This window comes from Schistocerca gregaria, chromosome 2 (genome assembly GCF_023897955.1).
Source record: "Schistocerca gregaria isolate iqSchGreg1 chromosome 2, iqSchGreg1.2, whole genome shotgun sequence".
Taxonomy (NCBI): domain Eukaryota; kingdom Metazoa; phylum Arthropoda; class Insecta; order Orthoptera; family Acrididae; genus Schistocerca; species Schistocerca gregaria.
Genome location: NC_064921.1, coordinates 677660613 through 677673520, shown reverse-complemented (window position 1 = coordinate 677673520; position 12908 = coordinate 677660613). Strand labels below are relative to the sequence as shown.

Sequence of the window (12908 nt, the reverse complement as noted above, 5' to 3'; positions counted from 1 at the left end):
TCCTTTACTGCTTGCTCAATATACAGATTGAATAACATCGGGGAGAGGCTACAACCCTGTTTCACTCCTTTCCCAACCACTGCTTCCCTTTCATGCCCCTCGACTCTTATGACCGCCATCTGGTTTCTGTACAAATTGTAAATAGCCTTTCGCTCCCTGTATTTTACCCCTGCCACCTTTAGAATTTGAAAAAGAGTATTCCAGTCAACATTGTCAAAAGCTTTCTCTAAGTCTACAAATGCTAGAAACGTAGGTTTGCCTTTTCTTAATCTTTCTTCTAAGATAAGTCGTAAGGTCAGTATTGCCTCACGTGTTCCAACATTTCGACGGAATCCAAACTGATCCTCCCCGAGGTCTGCATCTACCAGTTTTTCCATTCGTCTGTAAAGAATTCGCGTTAGTATTTTGCAGCCGTGGCTTATTAAACTGATAGTTCGGTAATTTTCACATCTGTCAGCACCTGCTTTCTTTGGGATTGGAATTATTATATTCTTCTTGAAGTCTGAGGGTATTTTGCCTGTCTCATACATCTTGCTCACCAGCTGGTAGAGTTTTGTCAGGACTGGTTCTCCCAAGGCCGTCAGTAGTTCTAATGGAATGTTGTCTACTCCGGGGGCCTTGTTTCGACTCAGGTCTTTCAGTGCTCTGTCAAACTCTTCACGCAGTATCGTATCTCCCATTTCGTCTTCATCTACATCTTCTTCCATTTCCATAATGTTGTCCTCAAGTACATCGCCCTTGTATAAACCTTCTATATACTCCTTCCACCTTTCTGCCTTCCCTTCTTTGCTTAGAACTGGGCTGCCATCTGAGCTCTTGATATTCATACACGTGGTTCTCTTCTCTCCAAAGGTCTCTCTAATTTTCCTGTAGGCCGTATCTATCTTACCCCTAGTGAGATAAGCTTCTACATCCTTACATTTGTCCTCTAGCCATCCCTGTTTAGCCATTTTGCACTTCCTGTCGATCTCATTTTTGAGACTTTTGTATTCCTTTTTGCCTGCTTCATTTACTGCATTTTTATATTTTCTCCTTTCATCAATTAAATTCAATATTTCTTCTGTTACCCAAGGATTTCTAGCGGCCCTCGTCTTTGTACCTACTTTATCCTCTGCTGCCTTCACTACTACATCCCTCAGAGCTACCCATTCTTCTTCTACTGTATTTCTTTCCCCTATTCCTGTCAATTGTTCCCTTATGCTCTCTTTGAAACTCTGTACAACCTCTTGTTCTTTCAGTTTATCCAGGTCCCATCTCCTTAATTTCCCACATTTTTGCAGTTTCTTCAGTTTTAATCTACAGGTCATAACCAATAGATTGTGGTCAGAGTCCACATCTGCCCCTGGAAATGTCTTACAACTTAAAACCTGGTTCCTAAATCTCTGTCTTACCATTATATAATCTATCTGATACCTTTTAGTATCTCCAGGGTTCTTCCACGTATACAACCTTCTTTCATGATTCTTAAACCAAGTGTTAGCTATGATTAAGTTGTGCTCTGTGCAAAATTCTATTAGGCGGCTTCCTCTTTCATTTCTTAGCCCCAATCCATATTCACCTACTATGTTTCCTTCTCTCCCTTTTCCTACACTCGAATTCCAGTCACCCATTACTATTAAATTTTCGTCTCCCTTCACTATCTGAATAATTTCTTTTATTTCATCGTACATTTCTTCAATTTCTTCATCATCTGCAGAGCTAGTTGGCATATAAACTTGTACTACTGTAGTAGGTGTGGGCTTCGTATCTATCTTGGCCACAATAATGCGTTCACTATGCTGTTTGTAGTAGCTTACCCGCATTCCTATTTTCCTATTCATTATTAAACCTACTCCTGCATTACCCCTATTTGATTTTGTGTTTATAACCCTGTAGTCACCTGACCAGAAGTCTTGTTCCTCCTGCCACCGAACTTCACTAATTCCCACTATATCTAACTTTAACCTATCCATTTCCCTTTTTAAATTTTCTAACCTACCTGCCCGATTAAGGGATCTGACATTCCACGCTCCGATCCGTAGAACGCCAGTTTTCTTTCTCCTGATAACGACATCCTCCTGAGTAGTCCCCGCCCGGAGATCCGAATGGGGGACTATTTTACCTCCAGAATATTTTACCCAAGAGGATGCCATCATCATTTAATCATACAGTAAAGCTGCATGTCCTCGGGAAAAATTACGGCTGTAGTTTCCCCTTGCTTTCAGCCGTTCGCAGTACCAGCACAGCAAGGCCGTTTTGGTTAATGTTGCAAGGCCAGATCAGTCAATCATCCAGACTGTTGCCCCTGCAACTACTGAAAAGGCTGCTGCCCCTCTTCAGGAACCACACGTTTGTCTGGCCTCTCAACAGATACCCTTCCGTTGTGGTTGCACCTACGGTACGGCCATCTGTATCGCTGAGGCACGCAAGCCTCCCCACCAACGGCAAGGTCCATGGTTCATGGGGGGAGGTCCTCTTTCTATAGGTCCACAGTAAAAATGTCTTAGAAGACAGACAAATATTATGGCAGATAATGTCTGTATAAGTTTAAGATGAATCTCCATGGTAAACAGAGGTCTCTCTTAATCTGGACTTTGACAGACACGCTCACATTCTCTGCTGTATCCTTCCTTCGTTTCTTCAGAAAGTCTGAGATAACTCAGCATTCTCCTAAGAGCCTGCCAGTGTTGCCTGACTTCAAGCACATTTGCCAATAGCAAACATCCAACTTTATTAATTTTGAAATGTAAAAAGAACATGTAGAAGAGCACAATATCAAAAATGTATGCAATCTTTGATGAAAAAAAGAGAGAAGAGAATGGATTGGAAAGAAGATATTTGTAATACTTCAAAGAAGAAAAACTCAGTTTACATGATAGCCAATCAAACAAGCAACTAAAAATGAAAATAAAAACTAGTGATGACAGATAATGTTGTGCTGTCGTACCCAGATATGAATTCTCTTTGAAGATGCTTTCAGTATCAACCATTGTAGCTTTTTCAAACATTGGAAACTCCAGGTTGGACTACTGACAATATAAGGAAAAAGATGAAATGTTGAGTTGCAGATAGGCACAACGAAAAGACTGTTACACAGTCTTTTCGTTGTGCCTATCTGCAACTCAACATTTAGCTTTCAGCCCAAGTCTTCTTCAGGAAAGGAAATCCCCACACACTCATTTACACAAGCAAGTGCACCTCACACATACACAACTGCCATCACTGGCAGCTCAGACGGGTCTGAATAAGGCCCTTGACTGAAATCTAAATGTGTAACAGCCTCTTTGTTGTGCCTGTCTGCAACTCTAGTGTATCATCGTTACGGTGAACAGCAGTCTACCCTTTTCCTTATATTGTCAATGTACCTTTTTGTTGTCCACTCAATTTATGACCACTATTGTGAGTCTTAGTTGAGGAATGGTTGTTCAGTGATCTCTGGCTCTTGTTCCAAAGACTGTCAGAGTTAAATATGTCTCATGCACATTCCTAATACCAGTGCTTCAACTTCATCTTTTTACCATGAAAGCAATCATATCTTGGACAAGCTCAACAGCATATAATGTTCAACTTTCTGGTATGACCAGAAACCTTATGTGAGAATGTATAGTTATAGGCAGATAATACACATTAGTAATACATATCATAAGTTCTAGAAAGCAATAGTAACAACTATGAGGGTGGTTTGAAAAGTTCTCAGAATCGAATAGAAAAAAAAGTACTTACACCACTGAATTTTTTTAAAATTTTTCAATGTAGTCTTCTTGTAGATTAATGCACTTGGTCCAATGATGTTCCAGTTCCTTAATCCCATTTCTAGGCCTGCAAAATAGTTGTCAACTCTGGCTATCAGTTCTTCATTTGACGTGAATCTTCATCCACCAAGGAAAATTTTATGTTTTGGGAAGAAGTGGAAGTCTGATGGAGCCATATTAGGTGAAAAAGGCGGGTGTGGCAACAATTCATTTCTTAATTCACCTAATTTTACAATGATGATGGCACGTGTGTGGGCTAGCATTGTCTTGATGGAAGATGACTTTCTTCCTTGCTAAACCTGGCCTTTTTTGACATATCTTTTATTGCAATTTGCCCAGGAGTTTAGTATAGTATTCTCCAGTAATTGTGCAGTGGGGAGATAATCTACAAACAGAATCTTCTTTGCATCCCAGAACACTAATGCCATGACTGTCCCTGCCAAATGAATTTTATTTGCTTTCTTTGACGATGGAGAATCAGCATGTTTCCACTGCTTTGACTGTTGTTTAGTCTCTGGGGCATAGTAGTGCACCCAATTTCCATCTGTGGTCACAAACTGGTGCTAAAAATTTTGTTTGTTTCTCCTAAAACAGGCCAAACATTGTTCCGATATGTCCATTCTCATGCGTTTTTGATCCAGCATCAAGAGTCATGGCACCCATCTTGCAGATATTTTTTTCATTTGTAATTCTTCAGTTAAAATGTGAAATATCCTCTGCTCTTTGTCTTCTCTTCATTGGTGTTTCATTAATTTATCATTATTTCAAACATTATCTGCAGCCTACTTATTTCACTTTACTTACAATCTGGTTGTAACCTCTTTTTAACCTTGAGTTCTAAGAAACTTCCTTCTCTGTGTGACATTATTCAAATCTGTTATTTTCTTATTCTTCCATAGCTCATTGTCCTTTGATAATGTTCAAAACTGTTTACCGATTAAATTTAGTTTTATGTTAGGTTGCTGTGTAAGTGTTGGGGGTATTTAGTAACTCATCTAGAACTTGTGAATGAAAAAAGAAACTTAACCAAAGATAATACGTAAAACTTTTGTATTATTCAGCAAACTGAAATCTTAACTTGAAATAGCAAGGCTTCAATAAAATGAACAATGTGAAGTGCATCTATTTACTACTTATTGAAAAAAAACCTTCTGTGTTGTGTCTCCTGCAAATTGTTGTTAAATAGTAGGAAATATTTTAGGATTTCATCAAAAAGTTTGTATAGTAATAAAATGCACAAGTAGATGACTTCCAATACCTTAGAAACAACATTGATAACTGTAAGTATGCTCTCTGAGAGACACATTCTTCTTAACTCTCATTACTCTAAATATGTAATTCTGCATCCATCTATTCATTCACTCATTCATTCATTGTGATCTACAGATACCATCAAGAAGAATCTTCAGGGATGTGGACTGAATCTAGACACTGCATGAACAATAAACCATCACAATGTAGCATAACAATGTTAGAATGATTGCACCAGATACATGTGATTTTGTGAGTTAGTGACAAATCCAATGCTTTGGAAAACATTTTTGTTAAATAGTGCTGTGGCATAGAATAATAATGAGCAGGAAATTACAAACTTTTATTAAAACTTATTCGAATTGCTATGGGGAATATCAAGTTAAGCCAAAGACGTTGGCTGAAGCAGGAAGCATACCAGCACGTTGCAAATAGGTCTGGCCTGCAATGCATTATGCCACCTCCGCCGAGTGAGAAGTATGCATTCAGCAAAAGAAGTCTTTGACATGAAACCAAGGGAAGAGAGAGAAGTATTTTTATTTTTTTGTATGTCATGGTGTAAGAAACTCTGTGTCTTACACAAGAACACATAGCAAGGACCTGATACAGCAGTTAACAGCTTGCTACCTGAATATGGCACAAAAAAGAGGGCAAATGTGGTCATTATGAATCAAACCATTCAATATAGCCTCGTACTAGTTCTCTTTAAATACTTCAGTTTTCCAGCTCACATCAGTGAGTCACTGGGACCATGGCATTCACAGCAATATCACTGAATTGTATGATTATGACACTGTAGTGAATGTATATCCCAGACTCTTCAGCACAGTCAATGAACTAGCCAAAGATGTATTCAAGGTGACAGTTTTCACCTGATGAGCTTCGCACAGCTTGTGACCTATCATAGACTGATAAGTAAACTGACTGTCTTCCAACAAGACCACTCACAGAGTGCTATTAGCACTGAATTTCAATACACAAGCTAGCAGTTGGGCTTCTTGAAGTCCGCTTTCCTGTTCAACACCTGGACATCCCCAGGTGATGAAACCTGTGAGGCTGGCAGGGAGGACATCAACCAACCACACGACTACTGACACCAGGTACATCACTGACAGATCATCAAGGGTCACTGTAGAATTCAGAGTTGGACCAAGGGCATTCCAACAGCCAGTGCAGGTAAACTTTTGTGCTGGGCATGGCTGGTGCATGCCTGCTGGCAACCCACCATAGCAGTGAGGTTGCTAACACTATTGTCTGGACATGCAGTCACTGAGCTAATTAAAGAGACATCAGCTGGAATCAAACAAACAACTGAATGAAGTATCATCTGAGGCTGGTGCAAAAGAGCAATAAATCGTAAACACAGTGAATAAATGTTTGAACTTCAAAAATGTTTTACTAGTATTGAAGATGATTCACAGAAAAGAAAACAGTTACCTACATTTGTAACATCAGAGGCCTATTACAATACATAACTAATTATTACGCAACTTGCCATGTAACTAACTGGATTTCCAATCTTTGTATCTAAATAATCAGATAATTTGCCTAAAAAGTGGTCAATGATAAATGTTTTTAATTTTCTTTTTAATTGATGAGGATTCCTAATTTCTTGCTTTTTGTTAGATGAGAGCTTGTTGAATACCTTCGCATGATAGTACAGAATTATATTCACTCTAAACCCTGGACTAGAAGACATTATCTGCATGAATATCATTGTCATCTTGTATTGAGATTGTGTGGCTCACAGTTCAGCTGAAACTGATTTTTACTGTCAGCTACACAGAGCAGGAATGAGATAGTGTACTGAGATCTGACTGTAGAAATTCCAAGAACCTTAAATACACCTCTGCAAGATGTGAGGTTATTTACTTAACAGCATAAATTGTAGTATAATATATTACTGATCAGTTTCTACTTTATCTGTAATCTGTACAGCAATAGACTGTACTGTGAAATTGTAATATATTTTTTTATGTATGGTAAGGAAATTAGAAAAAAAAAAAAATAGAAATAATGTAGGAGTAACGGAGACATCACCAAATAGTAGAGTCATTGAGAGACCCTCAAAAAATCTTGATAGTTTTCAGAAAACTCCTTTAATGAGCTAGAAACTTAATTTGCTTTACATGCTTTGCCCCAGAAGCTAATTTCAAAACATAACTGAGAGTAAAAGTATGTAAAATAATCCAGTAATCTAACAAAAGATATTTCTAAAAGCAAAATGTGCTGATCCGGTCTTTTTGATTAGTTTATATATGTGTTGAGGCCATTTTAACACATTACCCAGTTGGAGTCCACATAATTTTACATAGTGTGTTTCTTTTAGTATATTACCATTAATGACTGCTTCTGGTGCTAGTAAGTGTTTCTTGCTTGTTTAAAACTGCATAATATAAATCTTTGTGAGGTTAAGTTTTAAACAACAGAATGAATTTTTGCTTTGCAGTGGAGCTAGTGCTGAGCACTGTTGTGGAAACCAACAATGGACACAAGAGTAGAGGAAGACCTCATAATAACTGGAAACAAACTTTTGCAAAGAAACTTCAGTGCATGGTTATGAACTGGGATGAAGCTGAAAATCTGGCACCTGATCTAGTTTGCTGGTTGAAACTTTTAGCCTGATTTGCTACTTACCATTAGAGGAATGAAGTCTAAGTCTGAGATATTGTAGGGACAACACCATTGGGACTCCTGCATGTATCACTTACCCTCACACATTGTACTGTTTTCAACACACTCTTTTGTAGAGCTTCCTGGCAGATTAAAAGTGTGTGGCAGACTAGGACTCAAACTTGGACCTTTGCCTCTTGTGGCAGGTGCTCTACCAACTAAGCTATCCAAGGAGACTCTTGACCCACCATCACAGTCCTGCTGCTCCCAGTACCTCATCTTCCACCTTGCAAACTTCACAGAAGTTCTCTTGAATGTCTGTGGGACTAGCACTACATTGAAGAAAGAAGGTACAGGCAGAAGTAGGGCTGTGCAGGCGGGTTGCTTAGTTGGTAGAGACATTACCTATAAAAGGCAAAGGTCCCAGCTTTGAGTTCTAGGCTGGCACAAAGATTTAATCTGCCAGGAAGTTTCAGGTCTTCAAATGTTTGCTGTGAAGCAATGCTAGGTATGTTCTGTATCTGGTATCTGATAAGACTGAATTTGGGTCCTTGATTAACCCACTGGCTTATACAGCCAGCTCACAGCTGGTCACAGATTCCAAGTCCATTGTTACATTGCCAGCTGTGAGACAGGCTGAGCAGCTATAGCTCTTTCTTAGTGTTTCTTTTTCTCCATTAACAAACATGACATGACATGTTATATACCATTGGAAAACTGAAAAATCAATATGTTTAGTGGTGTACAACACATTCAATTTCTTATGAAATTTTGTGAGTTACAAGCAATATTTTTCAGATTTTGTTAGGTCAATTCCATCAAGAAAACACCCTCCAGAAATTGTGTAGTTTGCAAAGCATGGAAGGAGAAAAATAATACAATGTATGAGTGTGAGAAATGTTAAGTGGCACTGCATAAAACTGTATTTTTTGGGTAAACCACACCAACAAAAACTTCTAAAACAGTATTATCTTCACTCCTCATCGGTTTGATAAATGCCAAGGATATTTTTATAAAGAATTTCTGTCAAAAAATTATATAATTTTGACAAAGGTGTGTAAGACAAAAATGCTGATTTTTGTAAATTCAGATAGTAAATATAGGGTTGACTATTGGTAAAAATATTGGTAAGTCAATGGGTTAATTCACCTGTGTCATCAGCAAGCATTACTGTTTATGAATAGTCGTCCTAAGTCACTGGAAGATACCTTACTTATATTAAGAACAAGAGTGGATCTAGTACAGATTCTTGTGGGATGCCAGTGCTATGTTCATTAATTTTGATATTATTTTCATACCTGTGGCACAGTCTGTCATTGTGGAACACTGCTTTCTGCTATGAATGTGAGATTTCATCCATCCTAGATGGATGCCACTAAAAATGTAAATGTCGTGTGACTAGGGCCTCCCGTCAGGTAGACTGTTCGCCGGGTGCAAGTCTTTCGATTTTATGCCACTTCAGTGACTTGCTCATCAATGGTGATGAAATGATGATGAGTAGGACAACACAACACCCCGTCCCTGAGCGGAGAAAATCTCCGACCCAGCCGGGAATTGAACCTGGGTCCTTAGGGTTGACATTCTGTCACACTGACCACTCAGCTACCAGGGGCAGACATGGATGCCACTAAAGCCATAACATTTTAGTTTATCAAGTAGAATTTCACAGTCTGTACAATCTAAGGCATTGATAAGGTCATAGAATATATCACCAAGATCAAACTGTTCTGTTTAGCTCTCCATGGAAGTCTTTTCTCACACCTTGTATGTGTCTATAAGTGAAGAACCCTATACTAAAGTCAAACCAGAGGCAGTTAACATGTTCTACTCACAACAGTGGATCAATATTATATATAGTCCAATTTCTCAAAAATCTCTTAAAATATGGGAAGAGCAAAACATGTCTGTAAAAATAAATGGTTTGCTTATCTCCAGTTTTATGGTTGAGTGTCGTTACAACATATTGAAACCTGTCAGTAAATACACCTTAAAATCATGACTGTTTACAAAGATAGCTTCTGCAGCTACATACATACATATTCCACATGCCATTATATGGTGCATGATGGAGGGTTCCTTGTATCAATACTAGTCATTTTCTTTCCTGCTCCACGTGCAAACAGAGTGGGGTAAAACAACTGTCTGTTTGCCTCCATATAAGCTCTAATTTCTCTTATCTTCATGGTCCTTGCATGAAATGTGCACTGGTGGCACACAATTTTTTTTTCTTGTGCAGTCAGCTTCAAATATTGGTTCACTAAATTTCTTCCACTGTGTTTCACAAAAAGTCATTTTCCCTCCCGGGGTCCCCATCTGAGTCCTTGAAACATCTCCATAATACCCACGTGTTGATGGAACCTATTGGTTACAATTCTGTCATCCTGCCTCTGAATTGCTTCAATTCCTTCCTTAAATTTGATCTGATAGGGATCCCAAACACTTAAGCAGTACACAAGAGCAGGTTGCACTAGTGTTCTATATGCAGTCTCCTTTATAGATGAGCTACACTTTCCTAACATTCTCCCAGTGAACCAGAGTCAACCATTCACCTTCTCTGGTCTCCTCTATAGATGAGCTACACTTTCCTAACATTCACCCAATAAACCAAAGTTGACCATCACTTTCCCTGCTATCATCCTTATGTTCTCATTTGTGTTACGTGATATGTGGTTTATTCATTTCATTATGTACAATTTTCAAATCATTTGATTTGATGTACAGGAGACATATCAAGGTTTACAAAAAAAATTTTCACTTTTTTGAGAGAAATACAAAAGTTTACATTATATTTTACATTTCTAAGTTACAGCTACACATGTACATAAAATAATACATGTAATAAAATCCCTGTGTTCAGACTGTGAAGCTGTCCTCAATGAATTCATTGACAGAATAATAACACTTTTCCACCAGAAGAGTAGAGCAGTCTTTTCAGTGAACTAATCTCCATTTTAAATATATTACTGCCTTTTATTGTACTGAAAATTTTTAATGCCATATACTCTGGCATTTGGGCATAAAGTTTTAAATGATGTGTTGGAAGTTTGAAGTTATCTCTGTGGCGAGTGCTGTAGTATTTCATTTCATATTGCTTTGAAACATTATGCCTAAATACTGAATCAGTGTGACTGTTTCAAGCAGCACTCAGCTAATGTTGTATTTGTGCATTATGTGATTCTTTCTCCTATTTACCTGCACTATCTTACATTTTTCGACATTTAGAGCAAGCTTTCATTCGTCATATCTACTACCATACTACTCTACTACTGCTACTACTACTACTACTACTACTAACTAGAAATTATCTTTTATCTTCCTACAGTCACCTACATCACCTCCCCATAAACCATAGCACCATCAGAAAACAGCTGCAGATTCTGCTCGCCCTGTCCATCAGATCATTCGTATATCTAGAGAATAAGAGAAATTCTATCACACTTTCCTGGGGCACTCCTGATGATACCCTTGTCTCTGATGAACAGTCATCTTTGAGGATAACTAACTGGGTTCTATTACTTAAGATGTCTTTGAGCCACTCGAATGTCTGGAAACTTATTCCATATGCTCATAACTTCATCAACAGTCTGCACTGGGCCACAGTATCAAATGTTTCCTGGAAAGCTGGGAATATGGACTCTTCATATTCTCCTTCTTCCATGGTTCACAGGGTATCATGTGAGGAAAGGGCAACCTGAGTTTCACATGAGTAATTCATTCTAAATCCATCCTGATTTATGGACAGAAGCTTTTCCATCTCAAAGAAATTTATTATATTCAAACTTGGACTGTGTTCAAGCATTCTGCAGCAAAACAATGTGAAGGAAACTGTCCTGAAATTTTGTTGGTCCATTGTTTTACCCTTCTTATACACAGGAATCACCTGTACTTCACTCCACTTGCTAGGGAATTTGTGCTGAGCAGAAGGTTAATGATAAATGCAAGCTAATAAGGGACCAATGCCATAGTGTACTCTCTGTAAAACCAAATTGGCATCACATTCAGACTTGGTGACTTATTTGTTTCTAACTCTTTTGGTTGGTCCTCTATGCCAAGGAACCTATTACTATGTCCTTCATATGGGGTTCTGTGTGTGACAGGCAGACAACAGTATGTTTGTACAGTCCTTATGCACAAATGGTTTCAGAACACGAAATTTAAAACTTCAGCTTTCCTTTTTCTATCTTCTATTGCCATGCAAAACTGGTTATCAAGTGACTGGATAGAAACCTTCAGCCTGCTTAGCAATTTTATGTAGGACCAGAATTGTCTCAGGTTCTCAGCAAGATCTACGCTCTCTTTTGCTAAGGTATGAGGGTGGAAGTTGTTATATGCTTTGCTCATTGATCTTTTTACAGACATACAAATTTCTTATGGGTAATCTTATCATACCAGTACAACATTTTAATACTCACCTAGAAGTGCCCTCATAGCCAGAGGAACTAATGATTTTTAATTACCAGATCAATTTTGTAATTAATTAATAGTTAAAAATTGTTAGTATTACTTATTTCGATAAAACAAAATAAAAGGAATACTTACTGAAAGGCAATAATCTATGTCTACTGTCACAACGAAGAAGACTTGGCTGCACCAGGCTGTGACCAAAACGAAAAGCTGCTGTGGCAAATGCATTCAGTGCTGTTGGGTTCACTTTTATATGGTAACCCTTGTAGTACCCCTTCTGGGTCAGATTCAGCTCAAAAAGTTTGATCACATCTTGTCCTACAGTAAGAAAAGGAAAACAAGATATTTCAGTGAGGCAGTAGCTTTTAGTTGTTGCAAATAAGCAGTATTTTATGTCCACTTGGTCATTTTTAGCAATATAAATATATAACAAGAAGTAATAGCTTTAGAAAAATAAGTCATAATATTTGTGTGTACATTCTAACAATGAGAATTAAATTGCTCATTTAATAACAGTCTTTACAATGGACTTCTTCTGAGTTTTCTACGCATTTGAGTAGGCTCTATTCAATGCAGAGTGGGTGGCAACTATCAGAATGAAGACAGTTCTGTTATTTGATGGATATATAGAACATGTACATTGTAAGTTAATGCCATCTTTCTGTCATCAATTAGTAAGCCTCAGGACAATTCGACAGGAAGATGTAAGGCCACTGGAGATGGGCAAGAATATTTTGACAGTACAGTACTGTCAGGTGAAATGGGGGTTGCAGACTCAGGTCATTATTTCCACTCAGTGAGCTGTGAAAGTATTGTTTTCAGTGTGATTGACCTTGCACTTGGTTTAGTAAAGTTACAGAAAATCTGAGTCCCCTAAACTGCTGCATTTGTGAAGAAACTCATTTTGAT

At 38.1% G+C, this 12908-nt stretch overlaps 1 protein-coding gene across 3 annotated transcripts in view; it reads right to left on the bottom strand.

Moving 5' to 3' along the window:
- LOC126334741 (chorion peroxidase-like) overlaps positions 1-12908 on the bottom strand; it is a 407382-nt gene that overhangs the window by 17771 nt on the left and 376703 nt on the right. For all 3 annotated transcript variants that reach the window (XM_049997290.1, XM_049997289.1, XM_049997287.1), the window contains exon 9: positions 12135-12317. In XM_049997290.1, the coding sequence (XP_049853247.1) occupies positions 12135-12317 (183 nt within the window). The remainder of the gene's footprint in view (positions 1-12134; positions 12318-12908) is intronic.